The sequence below is a fragment of the Sturnira hondurensis genome, unplaced genomic scaffold, assembly GCF_014824575.4.
Source record: "Sturnira hondurensis isolate 20B ecotype Veracruz unplaced genomic scaffold, ASM1482457v3 Scaffold0001020, whole genome shotgun sequence".
NCBI lineage: Eukaryota > Metazoa > Chordata > Mammalia > Chiroptera > Phyllostomidae > Sturnira > Sturnira hondurensis.
Window position 1 is genome coordinate 888,335 of NW_028073651.1, and position 16,817 is coordinate 905,151.

Below are 16,817 nucleotides of genomic sequence, written 5' to 3' on the forward strand. Positions count from 1 at the left end.
ACACTAAGCAAGCTGTCGTGGTCCCCTGCCCCCTCAGCCCCGGGGGGCGCTCCTTCTACCCTGGATCTGGGGGCCCCAGTTTGAAAGAAACTGGCACCCTCCCTGCCACAAGCCTCACTTCCACTCCCCCCCCGCCCCCCGGCCCCCCCCCCTCAGGTGCCGCGATCAGAAAAGCCAGGACCTCACCTTGAGCTTTCTGTGGTGGTTTTAATTTGGGCAAGCTGTTTGGAAAATAACCCACACTCCTGGAGGTTTTAGTTCTGTTAACTTTATTTTAATTGAAACGGAGGCTTAACATGTCCTAGAAAAATAAAGATTTAGGATACAAACTAGACACAAGGGTCAAGGTTGCCCCATAGGTGAGGGGATCTTTGGTCTGGGGCTGGCCGTGATAATGAGGGCAGTCGTCCAGGGGTGCTAATGGGGGACCCTGGCCCAGGCCTCCCCACACCTGCATCGTGTTCCAGAAGTGGCGGCGGAGGGGGCGGGCTCTGTAAGTCTCTAGGCATGGGACTGCCTGCCTTTCCTCCACCCTCGGATTCCAAGCGGTTCTGAGAACTCTAGATGTCACTGGAGCTATTAATAGTGTTTTAGGGAGTGATAAGGAGCGGGCTCAGGGGATTTGGAAATCCAGCCACTTGGCAAGGTTTTCAGCTCACAGCTCGTACCAGGTCTGGGGGGGAGAGGTCGGGCGGAGCTCCTGAGTCAGGACCCCCAGAGCCCCCCACATATGTGGGGGCAGAGCAAGGGGAGGGCCGGAACAGAGGCGGCTTCCCATCCAGAGGGACTGTGCCCCGGACAGAGTGCACAGGGGCGGACCCCCGCCCAGCACATCCAGGCCTTGGAGAGTTTAAGCAGCCAGAGTTGGGGTGTAGCGTGTGGGGGATCTTCAGCTCAACAGCTGTTTCTGAAAGGTCCCCTACTCCCAGCTGTCCGGGCTCTCCAGCACCACTGTCGGGAGAGGCGCTGCGGCCTGGCTGGGTCACAGTTCCAAGGGCTCTTCCACAGGCACGGACTGCAGCTGGGTGAGGACCTTGGTCTCAGCTTCCAGCCCCTCGTCCACCTCGCCCCCTGCCGTGGCCCCCAGGAGCAGCCCCTCAGGGTCGGGGTCTGGGAGCCTTAGCACAGTGTGGGGGGCCTGCGTCCCCAGCCCTTTCTCTGCTTCTAGCAGCCCCTCTGAACCTGTGGTCAGTTCCAGTCCCGACGGCCAGATGGGCACGGCTGCGGGTGACAGCAAGAGGCCCTCCGGTGGGGGTGCTGGGAAGCCGGCCAGGAGGCAGGAGGAGTCTGGGGAGAAGGGCAGGCTGGCAGCAACGGTGGCGGTGGGGGCAGGTGGCGGCTGTGGCAGCTGCTGCGAAGACAGTGTGCCTAGAGCGTGGGCCTCTGGGAGAGCGGGGCTGGGGGCCACGGGGAGGGCTCCTTCCGGCACTGAGATGGCCGTGTCTGGCTTCAGGGGCAGCGCCAGGCCGGGGGCAGGCGGCAGGACCTGGGAGACCAGCATGCTGGTGGGGAAGGTGGCGGTGAGGATGATCTTGCCCTGCTGCACGGCCACACCTGTCACAATGGGGCTGCCAGACACAGGGTTGGCCAGGAGGAAGTTTCCTGTGGGGAGAGGAGGCAGGGTCAGCTGGCCAGGAGCAGAGGGGGTGACTGATCTGCTGGAGGGCGGGAAGACGGGGATTAGAGGCAAACTGAGCCCCTTCAGAGCCAGACCAAGTCTGGGTGGCCTGTGCACTACCTGGCACAGGGGGGTTCTGGGACATACCAGGGACAGAGCTATTCCCCACCCCCAAGCACCCTCCATCCCTGAGATAACCACCCCTCACCCAGGCTGGAGGAGGGCAGAAGCAGGTACCTGGGGCAGCGGCTGAAGGCAACTGCAGGGCAGTCACTCCCACCCCGGAGTTTATCAGGTGCACGTTAGTAGGGCCCGCGGCAGCTGCCACCTTCACCGGGCTGCCTGGCCCAGCTGCCAGCAGCTGAAGGGGCCCCACGGCCTGCGGCAGGGTTACCACCTGTGAGGTGGGCACCACCTGGGGCAGGTTCAACAGTGGGGAGGTGGGGCCCAGGCCTGCAGGATACCCAGGGGGTGGGGACAGTGGCACCACCTGCGGAGCAGCCACAGAAGGCACTGGTCCTGGGGGCAGAGGGAAGGTGGCAGCCGGTGGGGGGCCAGGCACCACTTGGGGCAGAGGCCCAGGCACCTCCTCTCCAGGTGGCCCCAAAGCAGCCACCTGGGCCCCCTTGGTTTCAGGAGCCTCAGGCTGAGCCTCCTCCAGTCGAACCTCCCCGGTCTGAGGGTCCAGGACCAAGGAGGTCTTGCCTTCACTGGGGCCTGGGGGGCTGGGCTGTGGTGGCGGGGCGCCCCCACCCCCTGCGAGCAGCAGGGGGCCCAGGCTGGAGGCTTCACCCAGGGCCAGGCTGTTGATGATGACAGGGCTCCCGTTGAGGAGCACGGCTGGTGAGCTGCTGGCAGCCAGGAAGCTCCCGTTCACCAGGATGGAGGAAGAGGCAGGGCATGGCGCAGGAGGGGCGGCCCCAGCCAGGAATATGGAGCCCTGGGCAGGGGCCTCAGTGGCCATTGGGGCCACCCCCCTCTCCAGGTCCTCAGGACTGCGGCTGGACTCATCCTCGGTAGTGGGGTTCCCATCAGACTCACTGCCAGAAGAAAGGATTTTAAGCTGTAGCCCTGAACGCAGTGTTCCTCCATTGGCCAGCCAGATGCCTGCACGATTACAGGCGCCTCCCCAATTTTCCCAGCCCAACCTTTTGGGGACAGTTTCTGGGGGTTATGAAACCTCTTCTCTGAGACCACCTAAGGATCCCAGGGACAGATCTTCTGCAAGCCCGGTGGTGACCCCACTGGCATAAAAGCTAAAGTTGGCCAAATCTGGAAGGAGGAGGCCCTCCTCCATGTGTCCCAGAAGCTGAGCACCCAACCTGCCCTGAGTCTCCTGGGCCAAGGCAGAAAGCAGCCCAGCGGCTTTGGAGATCGAGGAGGCAGCCGCCTGCTCAGCTCCTGGTGCCCTCCTCCCAGGCCGTCAGAGAAGGGAGTGAGGCCGGGGTGTAGGGTGGGAGGGGAAGGGCTTGGGTTACAGGGAAACCGGAGCTGGGGAAGGTTCACGTTTCACAACAAAGACAGACTACGGACCACGCTGTTTGGGCCCCGAGGCGGGGGTGGCGGGGAAGGGGGTGTGAGAAAGAGCCACGGTCCGGGAAGGGCTCGGCTGTGCTGCGGACAGAAAGAAGCCCGCACACTGGGTAGGGTGGACAAAGGCCCCTCCCCCTTTCCCCGCAGCCCCTTTCACACTGCCCCCCAACCGCAGTCTAGCCACCCACGCGGATGGGATCTGGGATGGAGCCCCAGAGAAGCAGTGGAAAGAGATCTCCCAGCCTCTGTGAGAGGTGCAGCGATGGAGGGGGCGGGGAGGGCCCGGGGCGTGTGCCCGTCCCATCCACACTATCTCCCCCACCCCGCTTCGTTGGGCCCCAGAGGGTGTGAGCAGGAGGTGTCTGAAGACTTCGCGCTGGCTCCAGCAGTGGGCATGTGGGAGAAGGGGGCTGGTGGGCAGAACATTCCCAGGAAAGCAGGGCCTGCATTGCCAGGGTCCCCTCACCTCTTGCAGGGTGCGCCGCCACCGCCCCCAGTCCGGTCCCGCTGTCGCCGGTTCTTGAACCAGTTGCTGACCTGCGTGAGCGAGAGGCCTGTGAGCGTGGCCAGGCGGCGCTTCTCGTCCGGTGTGGGGTAGCGGTTGCCGCGATAGCAGGCCTTGAGCGCGGCTCGGGAGCGCTCCTTGAAGCAGTAGACGGTCTCTTCTCCGTCCCAGATGGTCTTGGGCAGCGGGAACTTCTTGCGCAGACGGTACTTGTCCACTGCGCCCAGTGCGCGGCCGCGGGCCCGCTCGGCCTCGTGGTAGCGCGCGCGCAGGTAGAGGTCCTGCAGGAAGGCGTGGTGGGCGGCGGGGAAGGGGCGGCTCTCGAGCAGCCGGTAGAGCTCGGCGTACTCGCCCCGCTGGAAGGCCACCAAGGCCCGAGCGCGCAGCACCGGGTCGCTGCCACGTAGGCGCTCGGCCGGGGGCAGTGCACCCAGGAAGCGGCTCAAGCGGCCAGCGTGGCCCGCCTGTAGCAGCGCCTCACAGACGCACGCCACCTGCTCGGGCGAGAAGCGGAGGCCCGTGGGCGGCTCGGCAGCGGCCTCGAGGGGCGACCCGGGGACGCCCGGGGACACCGGGCCCTCCGCTCCCGCCGCCGCTTCGCCCGCCCCGGCCCCGGCCGCCGCCGCCGCCTCACCCTCGGCCGCCTGCAAAGTCTGCAAGAGCTGGCGTGCTTCCTCCTCCTCCTCTTCGGTCGCTGCTGCCGCCGCCGCCGCCACCGCCTCCCCCCCAGCCGCCGGCCCCGCGCTCGGCTCCGCAGGCAAGGTAGCCATGTTTTGCAACTTTGGGAAGTTCCTCCCTCCTTCTCCTCCTCCCTCGGGCTTTCCCCAGCCCCCTTCCCGGCCCGTCCCCCCTCTCAACAACCCGCCACGCCGTTCCGCTTCCCGATCTTCTCCCCCTAAAGACTCTGCGTCTCCCCCTCAATGCCAGGCCGAGCGTCCGAGTAGGGTCTCTCTCCCAGTGTCTGTGTGTGCGCGTTCCACTCCCCGGCTGTCCGTGATTCTCCCTTTGTTTTCCCTCTGCCTCGGGCCGCTCTTTTTGCCTCCCCCCGCGTGTGCCTCTGGCTCAGGGCCTCAGTTTCCCCATCGGGACAACGGAGAAGGTAACGGGCCGTCCGGGAGGGCTAAGGGCGCGAAGCCACTTCTGCCCCAAGACTGAGCTTCTGCACGCCTCCGTCTCCAGGGTCCTCTGGAGGCCCCCCCACTCTCCATCTCTGCCTGTGCTCCGCCCCTCGGAATTCCCGGCTCCACAGGGAGGCGGGTCTGGAACGGAGAAGGGGCGGGCGGAGAGGCTAAAAAGTTTGCTGTAACTTCTCTGGAGCGTAAGTCCCTGGAACGGATGAGCGTGGCCCGCGCAAGCGCAGTAATAGGAGAATGGACGCGCGCACGACCAGCCCAGCCCCCTGCTTCCCGGAGATCCAGTGGCACAGCTGGGCCACAGCTGGACAACAGGCGGTATCTGGTGGTGTGTGTGTAGCGGCCGGGCAGGGCAGGGGGGTGGGGAGTACCCATTTGCGTTCTCCCATTGGCCGGGTGCTGGGGCCATGCCCCGAGCCCCACCCACGCCCCCGATTCGTCCGCTTCGCGTAGCTCCTCGCCAGGCGATTGGAGGCCTCCCCTCGCTTTCTGATTGGAGCACTGGACAACCTCTTTCTCGCAACGTAAACTCAGACAACGCGACCTCAGAGCTTTGGGCAGACAAGAGGGCCTTTTATTCGCGAGGATAGGGCGTGGGGGTCCTAGGTGGGGAGAAACAATAAATATCGAGGGAGGTCAGGGTTTCAGTGCATCCAAAACGTGGATTAGGGTGCTGGGGTCCTGGAACCTTCAGCGGGTCAGAAGTCAGGTCAATAAATACCCAAAACCACTCAGGAGGGCGCGGGAGGCCCCGAAAAAGCAGGGCTGGCAAAAGCGAACGATTCCCGAGAGAGCGGCGGGGCTCTCCCTACACGTTCTTCTCTCGCAGAGAACGTTGCCAGGGGAGCAGGGCCTCATGCACAAGGATTTGTGGTTTCTGAGCCGATGTGGGTAGGGTGCGTGGAGGGTGAAAAACGGATGGCTGAACTCTGCCCTGCTGCCTTCTCTAGATCGCATTTTGCCCATCCACGTCGTGGCCTCAGCCAGGCCGGAGGAAGTGGTCCGCAATTACTCCCAACAGCAGCAGCACCACTCCTGGCTACAAGCCTCCCTTTAGCCTCGCACTCCGGCCTCTGGCCCGGCTCCTCCCTCCCCGGCCGCTAGGGGGCGGGCCCGGATCACAAGGCGGAGCTGGGGCGGAGACCCAGGCTTGCTGTGGTGTAAACCCGGAGGCTGTGGGAGTGGCTTCTAGGCCATGCCTTGGGTCCCAATCCTCGAACGGGGCCTGAGTGGAGGACAGGCTGGGGTTCTAAAGTTCAGGGGGCGAAGGCGGCTCCTGAGCGGCACCAGACCGGAGTGAGACATCCTGCGCAGGCCACCAACCTAGTGCAGCCCAGGGCGGTGGTACCAACCAGAGCAGCGGTGAACAGGAACAGGGAACACGCCTCCGATAGGCCAGGCCTAGGGATCTGTGGGCAAAAGCGGGGGCGGGGGGCGGGGGTGGGTGGGTGGTCAACGCCGACACAGGGCTCTGATTCGCTGCTGGGACGCCCCGCCTCTGCTCACGGGTGGATCCACATTCCTTCCTGCACCCGCCCTGCCCCGCCACCCCAACCCAGACTGCTCCAGCAGCTGTGGTTGGTCAGCTCGCAAGCCTCTTAGTCTTGTCCGAACTCGTCATTGGCAACTTTCTAGCAGCCTGTGTTGATCGGCTGCCAGAGCACCCTTCTCTCCCCGCGGCAGCCGAGCCCCACAGAGGCGCAGCTAAGCAAAGGCGGCTTGGAGTGAGTGGAGCGGGGCAGGGGCGCGGTGGCGGGTGAGTGTGAGCAGCCGAACGTACCCTGGCAGGGAGCAGCAGGTGGCGGCGGTGCATGGGGCCTGGCCCCACCAGTGGGCCCTGGCCCAGAGCCACGGCCGGGGGGCCATCTAGCTGGAGAGAGAAGGGACAGGTGACCCAATCCAGAGCCCAACCACCTCAACGTGGGGGAAAGAGAGGGGAGCTGAGGTTGGGGAAGGACTCGAAGGAGCTCCCGGGTGGGATTTGGTGAGAGGCCTGAATCATGGGAGATCTGGTGGATGTGGGGCTGAATGGAAAGTTCTGTTGCTTAGAACCCCAAAGGGACAGGGTAAACCCTAAAATGCAGGCGGGAAGATGGGGACAGGGTCTACAGAGGGGGCAGCAGGCTTGACGCAGGGGAAAAAGAGGGGTCTTACATGGGAAGGTGGATCCGTGGCCCGGGGACTGGGGACCCCTGTGACAGCTGGAAGGAGAAGAGAGAGGCATAGGGCGCGTGGAGTGACGGAGGAGGGCGGTGGCGCAGTGTGCCCCAGCCTGGGCCCCTCGCCCTCCCCTAGGTGTCCACACACGCTCACAGGCCCATTTCCCCCCCATGCCCTCAGGAAAAAGGGCGAATGAGGGACTCACCAGCGGCTCCCTCCCCCTGCAGCCCCTCCATCCGCTCTTGCAGCTGTTGGATGTGCGCCTCCAGGTCTCGGTTCCTGGCCTCCGCCTCATGGAGTTGACTGAGGGGAGGTAAGGATCGTGAGCCCTTGGGGATCTCGGAGAGAGGCTGCTAAGTAGTGCCAGGCCCCTGCGCCCCGGCCCCCTACCTGGCGAAGTTCTGGTTGGCCGCGCGGATGGCCTCCAGCTCCCGGCTCAGGCTCTGCCGGGTGAGCATCTCCTCCTCCAGGGCCTCCTGGAGCTCCTGCAAGGTCACCTCCGCCTCTGCCACAGCCGCTGGGATGGCTGCTGGAACTGCCACTTCAGCCTGCGTGGAGGGACTGGGCTTAGGGCTGCCTGTAGCTCCTGGGGCACCCGAGACCTGGGCATAGGTTCCTGGCCTGGGCTCCTCACCTGTCCTGTACTTTGCTGTACACCCAGACCTTTCTGGAATCCTCACAGCTCCTGCAACGATCCCAGCACCCTCCTTCCCTAACCCAGCTCCCACCCTGGTCTCCAGCCTTCAGCGGGCTCCATACAGGAACTAAAATGCTAACTCAGCTTGCCCGTCAGTCCCTTGCTCAGAATTTCTCCAGCTCCTCAGTTCCCTCTGAGAAGGCCTGCTGCACCAAAAAGCCCTGTTTCATTCGTTTCAGCTGGCCTGTGCAGCCTCCTCTCTCCTCACTCGTCGCTCCCCCTTCTCCTGGAACAGTTCAGCCTCAGCACCCTCCTTTCACAAGAACAAACCAGCTGGGTCCCTAGTGGGTAGCTCAGTTGGTTAGAGCATCATCCCGATATGCCAAGGTTGTGGGTTCGATCCCTAGTCAGGGCACATACAAGAATCAACCAAAGAATGCATAAATAAGTGGAGCAACAAACTGATGTCTTTCTCTCTCTCCCTTTCTCCTCCTTTCTCTCTCTAAAATCAATGAATAAAATTTAAAAGAAAAACAACAGCCCAGCTTGTTCTCACCTCAAGACCCTTGCCTTGGAGGTTTCCCCTGCTAAGCAGTGGGTACTGTCCCTCCTGTGGGTGGTCCTTCTGCAGGGCGTCCCCTTCCCAGAGAGCCCCCTGCAGACACACTCAGTGCCCTCTGATCATTTCTGACTGAAGTAACGTCTCTTTCTGGGAGTAGCTCCCAGAGGGCTCAGTGCTCCATGGCACGTACCTACCCTGGGGTCTTTGCCTTTTCTCTGGCTGACCCTCTCCTCCAAGAACTCACCGTTTCCTCTGATGAGGGCACCATGGGCTCCAGGCTGGGCACTTGGACAGGTGGCTCAGCTAACGGCTCGGCCTCCAGTTCCATGAGCGTGGGGCCCTGGACCTCATCATCCCTGAGGAGAGGGAGAGGGCTGGGGGGAGAGCCAGGGCTCCCTAGCCTGTGGGCACGGGACAGCCAGATTGAAAGACCCCACGGTTTGAGGGGGGAGGTGGCAGAGTGAGGGGGCAAACTGCTAGATTGGTGTGGCAGGCCCTCCGCGAAGAGAAAACCCCTGTTCCTTGCCTGGCCTCAGGCCCCCGGCAGCTGCCCTCTGCACCTTCTGCGGGAACTTGGGGTACAGACACCCCTGTTCTAGGGTCCACTCAGCTCTTTCTCTATGTGACCTTTGCAGACTCCTCTCCTTAGGGCCTCAGGACAGTGATGGGGACCCAATGAGGGGAACATTGCCCATCTCTGGCCACCTCCAAAGATATAGTCATAAGACGGGGTATGGATCTCAAGACTGTGACTCTGGACATTAGCCACTGGGAGGGGGACAAACCCTCCCTATAGATGCAAAATGGCAATAAAAGTGGATGCCCCGCCCTGACCGCTGCGGTTCAGTTGGTTGAGCATCGTCCCACAAAGTGAAGGGTCACGGGTTCGATTCCCAGTCAGCACACGTGCCTAGGTTGTGGGCCAGGTCCCCTCTTGGGGACATGCAAGGGGCAACTGATGGATGTTTCTCTTGCATATCAATGTTTCTCTCCCTCTCCTACCCTCCCTCTAAAAATAAATAAATAAATCTTTTAAAAAATTTTAAATGGATGTCCCTCTCAATCCAGCAGCCCCCTCATGGAACTAGGTCCTGGGGACCTAACAATTCTGGGCGTGTACCCAGACCAACCTGTGGCTGTTCATCCAGCCTGGCTTAGGACGAAGAGGGCGGGCTGAGTCCTTACCCACTTGGTAAGGAGAGTATGCACAGCGGGTCAGGGTCAGGGTCAGGTTGTAGTTCATTCACGATAAGAAATAGTGTCTGCAGTACGCTGTCCGGCAACAGCACTCGTTAGAATGTGGCCTGTTCTCAGTGTCGGATGGATGCATGGGCACGACCCAGGGACCATTGCTGATGGTGGGCTTCCTTTTTCCTATATTCGTTTCATAATCTGCTAGTGCTAAGCAATGTGTTATCAGTAGGGTTAATATCAGAAGGAATTTTAAGAATGCCTTATGGCCATGTGAGTGATTCAGTGAGTTTTTATTGTAAGATTGATTTAAAAACGCTCCTTTTCTAAGATTCTCAGGTTCCATGCCTCTGTGTACAAGAAACCTCAAAGTGGAAGGTTGGCAGGCCGAGGCTAAGGCTCGGATACTTTTCAATCGAATCTAACATTTCAAAGCGCTGGGGTCTGAGCTCCCCACAGGCGGCACAGGGGCTTACCTGAGGGCCATGCAGGAGTAGGAGTAGCCCACAAAAGGCAGGTGGACCCCCAACGGTGCACCCTCCCGCATGTCTGACAGCGTCTCCTGTACAAGACAGACGGGAGGTGACCCCCGGTTGTCAGGGCCAGACCCTTGCCCTTTCCCAGTCTTGGCTTCAGTGCTGCCCCCAATTCACCCTTACTTAGAGCCTAATCTTTCACTGCCTCCCGCTGTTTCCCTTAGGGCACTGTCACATTATCATTACATTCTTCTTCAGACTGGAAGTGGATGAGGGCCCAGCCNCCTGAGGGCCATGCAGGAGTAGGAGTAGCCCACGAAAGGCAGGTGGACCCCCAACGGTGCACCCTCCCGCACGTCTGACAGCGTCTCCTGTACAAGACAGACAGGAGGTGACCCCCGGTTGTCAGGGCCAGACCCTTGCCCTTTCCCAGTCTTGGCTTCAGTGCTGCCCCCAATTCACCCTTACTTAGAGCCTAATCTTTCACTGCCTCCCGCTGTTTCCCTTAGGGCACTGTCACATTATCATTACATTCTTCTTCAGACTGGAAGTGGATGAGGGCCCAGCCCAGGGGCACCCAGGCTGAGTAAAAGCACTCCGGGAGGGCTTGTGTGACAGTTGAAAGAGAGATGCCCGAGGGAGGGAGATTTCTCTACGGGGCTTGCCTGTCTTCCACCCCTCATCTTTCCGGGTCTCAGCTCAGACGGTGCCCTCCTCCAGGAAGCCCTCCAGGAAGCCCTGCCCCCTGCACTCCCTCATCTCAGCCCTGATCTCTTGCAGGGTTTCACTGCCTCAGGACACGTGTCCCCCACAGGACTGTGAGTCTAGATCACTGCTGGCGTCCCAGCACTTGCTCAGAGCAGTTGTTCAGGGGACGAAATGATTGCAGGAGCCCAGGAGGTGGACGCTCTCCTGACGGGGGCTTTATGGAGCGGGGAACACGGGTCGCAAGTACCTACCCCGCCCCCGCTCACCATGGCAGTGAGCCCGTCTTCCACCACATCGAAATTGCACGTGTCGGTGGCACCCTCAAAATCCGGAGTGAAGGGAGGCACGCTGTCTCGGAGACTATCCCAATCGAGGCCAAAGAAAAAAGGATGTTTCTGGAAATCGCCTGCTCCATGCCGGCCCAGCCGTGTCTCCGGGGGACACAGCAGTCGCTGGATGAGGTCCCGAGCCTCCTCAGGGACTCCGGCGTCAGCCAACGGTATAGTCAGGTGTTCCTGTTCAGAGGGAGAGAGAAAGCAGGGACGTTGGGCTGGGAGCAGGCGCAGATTGATCAGGGGCTCCAGGGGCCCTGCTCACCTTGTAGTGCACGATCTTGCCGTAGGTCTCTGCCGTGGAGTCGGCGTAGAATGGCGTCTGCCCGTAGAACATTTCATAGGCGAACACACCCAGTGCCCACCAATCACACTCGGGCCCGTAGCTGCCGGTCCCCGGCCCACCGCCCACGGCCTGCAAGATCTCTGGGGACAAGTAGTCGGGGGTGCCCACAGCCACCAGCGACGGCACCTGAGCCAACAGAACAGAGTTGGGCTCAGCCCCGCCCCTCCAGCATGACCCCGCCTCTTTCGGGGCGTAGCCCCAGCACCTAGCCCCTCCCCCTGCCTGTTGCAAACCAAAGCCACTCGCAGGCCTGGGTCTGGTCCTGCCTCCACCCTAGCTCCGCCCTTAAGCTTCAGCCCCGCCTCCGCACTCCGCCCCTGACCCCACCCCTCGCCGCTCACCGTCCCGTCGGGCCGCAGCTTGAGGCAGGAGCCGAAGTCGGCCAAGCGGATGTGGCCACAGCGGTCCAGAAGGATGTTGTCCGGTTTGATGTCCCTGCATGGGAGTGGAGGGGAAGCAAGTGAGCCCCCTTCTCATCTTCTCGCCAGGCTTGGACTCCGCCCTCTTAAGGACTGGGTTCTCCAATTCCAGAGCCTCCAGGCCTTGCCCTCGGGCCTCCCGTCATCATCGAATTCCACCCGGTCTACAAATTCTACAGTTCTGGACCCAACTCCCCAGGCCTGTCTCCAATGGATCCGCCACAGCCAGGTCCCTCTCCAGGCCCCGCCCCCTCCGGGGTCCAACCGTTGTGGTATCCTTCTGGGTCCTGCTTTTGCCGTCCCTCTCCACGCCCCACCCTCAGGCCCAGCGCCCTGAGCCCTGCAGAGCCCACCTGTGCACGTAGCCCAGTCGGTGCACCGAATCTATGGCCATGACGATCTCGGCCAGGTAGAAGCGCGCCATCTCGGCGGGGATCCGCTCCCCGAACTTGCTCAGCAGCGTCAGCAGGTCCCCGCCCACGTAGTACTCCATGACCAGGTACTGGGAGGGGGCGTGTCACGGGGGTTGGTGACCACCCTAGGTGCCTATCCCTGTAGCCCTGGGCAAAGACCCCCAGGGACGCCCCGGTTCCTGGGCAGAGATCCCTCAGCGGCAGCCCCAAGGAGCACCGGAGATCTCCCAGGCCTTATCAGAGACCCTCTTCTCCTCCCCCAAACCCCGAGTTCTTCCAGATGTCACTAGGCAGTGACTCGCCCCCCTGAGAGAGGTAAGAAGAGGACCCAGAGACCTAATGCCCAGAATGGAGCCCCCCAGGTACCCCCTGCCCAGTGCACCCCCCCCCAGACTCTACAGAGCTCCCCGGTCCCATGTAAGACTCGCCTAAAGGCGGCAGCTTTATAGAGCACCCCCCCCCCGCCCTCCAATCATCCCGGGAGAAGAGCCGGAAGGACCACCTGCCGCCCCAGCAAAGGAGGCCTGTTCCTACCACACACGGACTCCCGCAGGCATTTCGAGGCAGCTCCCCCACCTTAGAACCTCTCGCTGCGCGCGCGGCGTTAATTGGTAGCCTTGGGGTAGAGGCCCGGCCCTCGAGTCACCGGGCCTCGGGCTCACCAGGTAGTTCTCATCCTGGAAGGCGAAGTGCAGCTGCGTGATCCAGCGCCGGTCCCCGTTCACCAACACATCCCTCTCTTCGCGGAAGCAGGACACCTGCAGGGCGCCCCGAGGAGCTGAAGCGGTTGGAGAGTTTGGCGGGGAGGACCCTCAGTGCCCTGCGCATCCAGTCCCGGGTCTCTCACCTCGCCTCTCTTCAGCATATCCCACTTATTCATTATCTTCATGGCGAACACCTGGCCCGTCTGCTTCATCTTCACCACCGCTACCTGGAGGCCGAAACGGGGTGCCGGGGAGGTGGGGCGGGGGCGAGAAACACCCCGGATAGCCGGGACAGGACTCCCAAGCCCCGCCCGCCCCGCCCTGCCCATTGGCCTTAAGCTCCGCCCCCACCCCGCCTGGTCTTGGGCCCCGCACTCATTCATCAATTTCTACGGCCCCGCCCCAACTCCTCGGTCCGGCCCAAGGCAACAAAAGTCAGGGCTCCCCTCTGTGGCTCAGGGTTTACCTCGCTGAACGCCCCTCGTCCGATCACCTTCAGAATCTCGAAGTCATCTCTCTGCAGCCGGGCTTCCTTAAGCCTCGCCGCGATGGGCTCCACTGGGGCGCAGGGGGGCGGTGAGAACCGGGGGTCACTGGGACTGACCGCAGAGACGAGGAGGAAGCCCCACCCACCGTCCTTCCATCTCCCTCTCCCTGCCCTTCGTTCTGTCCTCTCGGTCTCTCCCTCCCTCTCTCTGCCCCTCCCCTCACGGCGGTTTGCCTCCCAAGGGCTTCCCCACATGAACACTGTGTGTGGTTCGCGGGATGCAAACCTGCGCTCCTACAGAGAGAGGTAGGACGCCTGGGAACCCCTTTTCGGGACAAGGGACTCTTGTGGGGGCAGGATGGAGGAGGCCCCGGAAAACGGGAACGAGCCTAGTTCTAGAGCTCCCTGGGCTTCGGACCCCCAGCCCCACTAGGGGTGATGTGGAAAGGGCCCGCACGCGCAGCCTTATCCAGTCTCGCCAGGTTCAGAGGCAGGTGGGCTCTGGAACCACTCAGGGAAACACTGGACTTGGGGGCGGGGCCGGAAGAAGGAATTGAAGAGGGGAGGAGGCCGGAGTGGAGCGGTATCCTGGGCTCCAGGGCTCCAGGGCTCCAGGCCTGTTTCAAAAGTGTTCTCTTAGTCCTCCCAACTCCAGGAGGAGAGCGCTATTATAGCCCCTTATTTACAGATGGGAACGCAAGGCTCCCACAGGTGGAGTCATTTGCCCAAGGTCCTACAGCTAGGGGTGTTACACAGGGCAGTCTAGGAATGTGGCGGGGGGGGGGGGTGCAGGGGCAGGAAGCAGGAGACTGAGGGACACCAGAGAGTAAGACCTAGAACCCCCTGGGAGTGGAAGGCACCAGGGACCTGGGGCAGGGAGGAGAAAGGGATGGGAACGAGTAGGAATGAGGGGAGATACAGGGAGTTATGGAGGGGAGAGAGGGGCTCCCACGGGGTTCGGGAAGAGTGGGCTGACAGCGAAGAAGCAGCCAGGGCTCAGGATAGGGGAGGGAGGAGAGAACCAAGACATTGAGCCCTTTTAAGGCATCGGGAACCCAGGCCCCCCTCCCCCGCCCAGGCCAGCAAGGGAGGCGCTGGCGGGATGCTGCTCCTGCCACAAAAGGAGTGCTCCTCTCCGGAGAGCCAGACCCCTGCCCCCACCTCAGGTCTCAGTTTACCCTGCAGGCCAAACTCCATCCTCTGAGAACATGGTGCTAAGAGAGTCGCTAAGGGCTGGCGGGGGTGGGGGAATCTGAGGAGGTTCTTCCAGAGGCTGAGTGGCCTGGCCCTGGGCCTCCACCTTCCCATCTACAAAATGGGAGGCAGAGGGAGCCGGGGCCAGGGTCCCAAGGAGACAGACACAAGGAAAGAAGGAGAGGAGAAGGCAGAAAGAGGACACCACAGAGGGACAGAGGAAGCCTAAGGTCCAAGAGCAAGCCACTGTGGGACAGACCAGTGGAGGGACAGAGTGGCAGAGTGGCACAGAGACAGACACCCAAGGGAGCCTGAATCTTGGGCCAGCAGAGGGTGGGGACAGCCGAGGCAGGCGGCTACAGCTGAAGCATCTTTGCTCTGGGGGCTGGGACCAGCTTCTGGAGAAGACTGGGCAGGAGGGGCTTTGCAGGAGACACGGGAGGGTGGAGGCCATGGAGTAGGATTCAGATCTGGGGAGTCGGAGGGGAGTCGAGGCTCCCCCATGCAGACTGAGAGGGACCCAAATGGATGGGGGAACTCCTCCATCAGGGGGTAGAGAGGGTACTGGGTGGCACTTGTCTACAGAGCTGGTTGTCCCCCAGGGCCTGCCTGAGTCACTGAGCCCTCCCAGTGCCTGGGCACCTGTTGGGGCAGCTGGAGAGGCTGGCGCCTAACACCTGTCCGTCAGCCACACCCCATGGCAGCTGCCCCATCCTGTCCCTTACACTAGCCCCAGTGCTCACCAGGGTAGAGGGCCAGAGGTTCCGTTTTGGCAAGTAGGGGTGGCCTAGGAGACAGGGCTCCCAGCATGTCCCTAGGCCTAGGCTTGGGGAGAGAAGGGCAGGGGACCACAGGAGGCTGTCCCCAGCCCAGCCTCCCCCAGCTCTCCCAAGTCATGGGTCTGAGTCACGGCCGCCCTGACCTCTGCTGACCCTACTCTGTCCAGTAAGAGTGGCACAGGGGTAGGAACATGTCACCCCAGGTCCAAGCTCTGGGCTCCTGAATGGGAGGCTCTCCCCATGTCTATCCTGCTCCCCTAGTGTCACCCCTGTGCCCAGCTCCATTTCTTGCCTCTGCCCTGCCCCCACACCCCAGTCTGGGGGAGCCCATGCAGGCTGGCACTCACCCCACTGCAAGAAGTCGGCCACATACTTGTCCTGGGCCAGGTCGGAGGCCCCCAGCTCCTGGTGGACGCCCAGGAGAAGGTCGAGCAGGGCCTCCAGCCCCAGGAAGCCAGGGTCCAGCACCAGCCGCTGGAGCCGCCTCAGCCGCACCTCGGCTGACATGGCGGGCAGGCAGCACCATGGCCCCCTCCCCGGGCCAGGGGCTCGGGGTCCTTTGCTCAGGGGGCCGGGCAGCCCCTGACCAGGCCCCAGGGCCCTGGCTGCATGTCGGCCTGTCCCTGGCTGTCCCCTGAGCCTCTCTGGCCACTTCTCTCTGCTGGCTGCGAAGGCCTCCTCCCCTTCTCCCCACCCCTTGGCCAGCCCCCTTCTGCCTCCTAGCCTTAACCCCTCACAATCCAGGCCCCCCCAGAGCGTGTCAGTGTGCAATTGGGGGGGTGAGAATCTCAACCTTTCAACAGCCACCACCCCCCATTAAAAGGCAGAGCACAGAGGAACGCTACAGGTGTGACGGAGGCCAGAGATGAGCCCTCCCATTCCCTGAAGGGGGCCGATCGAGGTCCAGAGTGACCCGGTAACATGCCACCCAAGCCCTGATGCTTGGGGGGAGGAGAAAGGGGTGAGGCCTGGGAAGGGGAACAGGAGGCAGGGCAGCTTTGTGGGTGACTCAGCCGGGATTCAGACTTTGGGACAGTTTAAATTTAGCCCTCAGGCCCTCTGCTTTACATTGATTTTGTTTTTTCTTTTTGGCAGGAGGTGGGGAAGGGGTGGTGAGAGATTTGGGAAGGGAGGTCCTTAGCAGCCAAGACCAGGGGTGACCCACTGGCCAAAGCTTGAGGGAGGCAAAGGAGCCCCAAAATAGCTCTTTGGCCCCTGGCACACAGCCACATTCCTGCCCAGGCCAGGATTAGAAACAGAAACATTTCGGGGGGTGGAGGACAGAGCAGGAGCGCCCGCCAGGAGGGATTTCATTGTCCTTTCCAGGGTGGACAGTTCTCCTGGAGGAGACTGGTCTTGGGTTGGCTCTGGATGGCTGAGCCGGGAAAGCCAGATCCAGGACAGTGGGAGGCCAAACCGCCACCCCGGGGCCTGCCTGGGGGACCCTCCTTTGGGGAGACCCTGGAGTATCGGATTTGGACAGTTTGGGCATTTTCAAATAATTCTGCAAACTCCCACTGAGGAGTCTGAAGAGGGGACCTTGGTGGCTCTCTTCCCTCAGGGTTTGGGAGACCTGGTGCCCTGGGCAAGTCCCTCCTCCCCATTAGAAGGGAGTGGGAG

General features: G+C 62.2%; 2 protein-coding genes across 10 annotated transcripts; both read right to left on the reverse strand.

The window, feature by feature from the left end:
• Nucleotides 1-248: 248 nt before the first annotated feature.
• SIX5 (SIX homeobox 5) lies at nucleotides 249-4,460 on the reverse strand. Its single transcript, XM_037058819.1, has 3 exons — nucleotides 3,618-4,460; nucleotides 1,856-2,658; nucleotides 249-1,602 (listed from the first exon to the last, which is right to left on the reverse strand). Exons 1-3 carry the CDS (start codon nucleotides 4,424-4,426, stop codon nucleotides 983-985), a joined length of 2,232 nt encoding a protein of 743 aa, XP_036914714.1. The 5' UTR covers nucleotides 4,427-4,460; the 3' UTR covers nucleotides 249-982.
• An 881-nt stretch (nucleotides 4,461-5,341) lies between these two features.
• On the reverse strand, nucleotides 5,342-15,860 carry DMPK (DM1 protein kinase). 9 transcript variants are annotated; one of them, XM_037058836.1, is made up of 15 exons: nucleotides 15,545-15,859; nucleotides 13,204-13,295; nucleotides 12,881-12,964; nucleotides 12,696-12,791; nucleotides 11,974-12,122; nucleotides 11,543-11,636; nucleotides 11,121-11,327; nucleotides 10,790-11,038; nucleotides 9,816-9,901; nucleotides 8,393-8,504; nucleotides 7,340-7,497; nucleotides 7,155-7,252; nucleotides 6,944-6,990; nucleotides 6,570-6,655; nucleotides 5,342-6,198 (listed from the first exon to the last, which is right to left on the reverse strand). In XM_037058836.1, the coding sequence occupies exons 1-15, from the start codon at nucleotides 15,702-15,704 to the stop codon at nucleotides 6,039-6,041; spliced, it is 1,878 nt and encodes a 625-aa protein (XP_036914731.1). In that variant the 5' UTR covers nucleotides 15,705-15,859; the 3' UTR covers nucleotides 5,342-6,038. The 9 variants fall into 9 exon arrangements, with proteins under 9 accessions (XP_036914731.1, XP_036914737.1, XP_036914726.1 ...); XM_037058842.1 differs by having other exon boundaries at nucleotides 6,570-6,659; XM_037058831.1 differs by having other exon boundaries at nucleotides 8,393-8,522.
• Between the last annotated feature and the right edge of the window lie 957 nt (nucleotides 15,861-16,817).

What these genes read in the sequence shown, in the direction of transcription:
- DMPK (XM_037058822.1), bottom strand. Translation starts at nt 15,704, where the DNA reads ATGTCAGCCGAGGTGCGGCTGAGGCGGCTCCAGCGGCTGGTGCTGGAC. An exon ending in TACTCCTGCATGGCCCTCAG is followed by an intron (nt 8,523 to 9,815) that starts GTAAGCCCCTGT and finishes CTCTCCCCCCAG; the next exon opens with CCCTCTCCCTCTCCTCAGGG. An exon ending in ACCTGCTGCTCCCTGCCAGG is followed by an intron (nt 6,199 to 6,569) that starts GTACGTTCGGCT and finishes TTTTGCCCACAG; the next exon opens with ATCCCTAGGCCTGGCCTATC.
- SIX5 (XM_037058819.1), bottom strand. Translation starts at nt 4,426, where the DNA reads ATGGCTACCTTGCCTGCGGAGCCGAGCGCGGGGCCGGCGGCTGGGGGG. An exon ending in GGCGGCGCACCCTGCAAGAG is followed by an intron (nt 2,659 to 3,617) that starts GTGAGGGGACCC and finishes TTCTTCTGGCAG; the next exon opens with TGAGTCTGATGGGAACCCCA. An exon ending in GCCTTCAGCCGCTGCCCCAG is followed by an intron (nt 1,603 to 1,855) that starts GTACCTGCTTCT and finishes CTCTCCCCACAG; the next exon opens with GAAACTTCCTCCTGGCCAAC.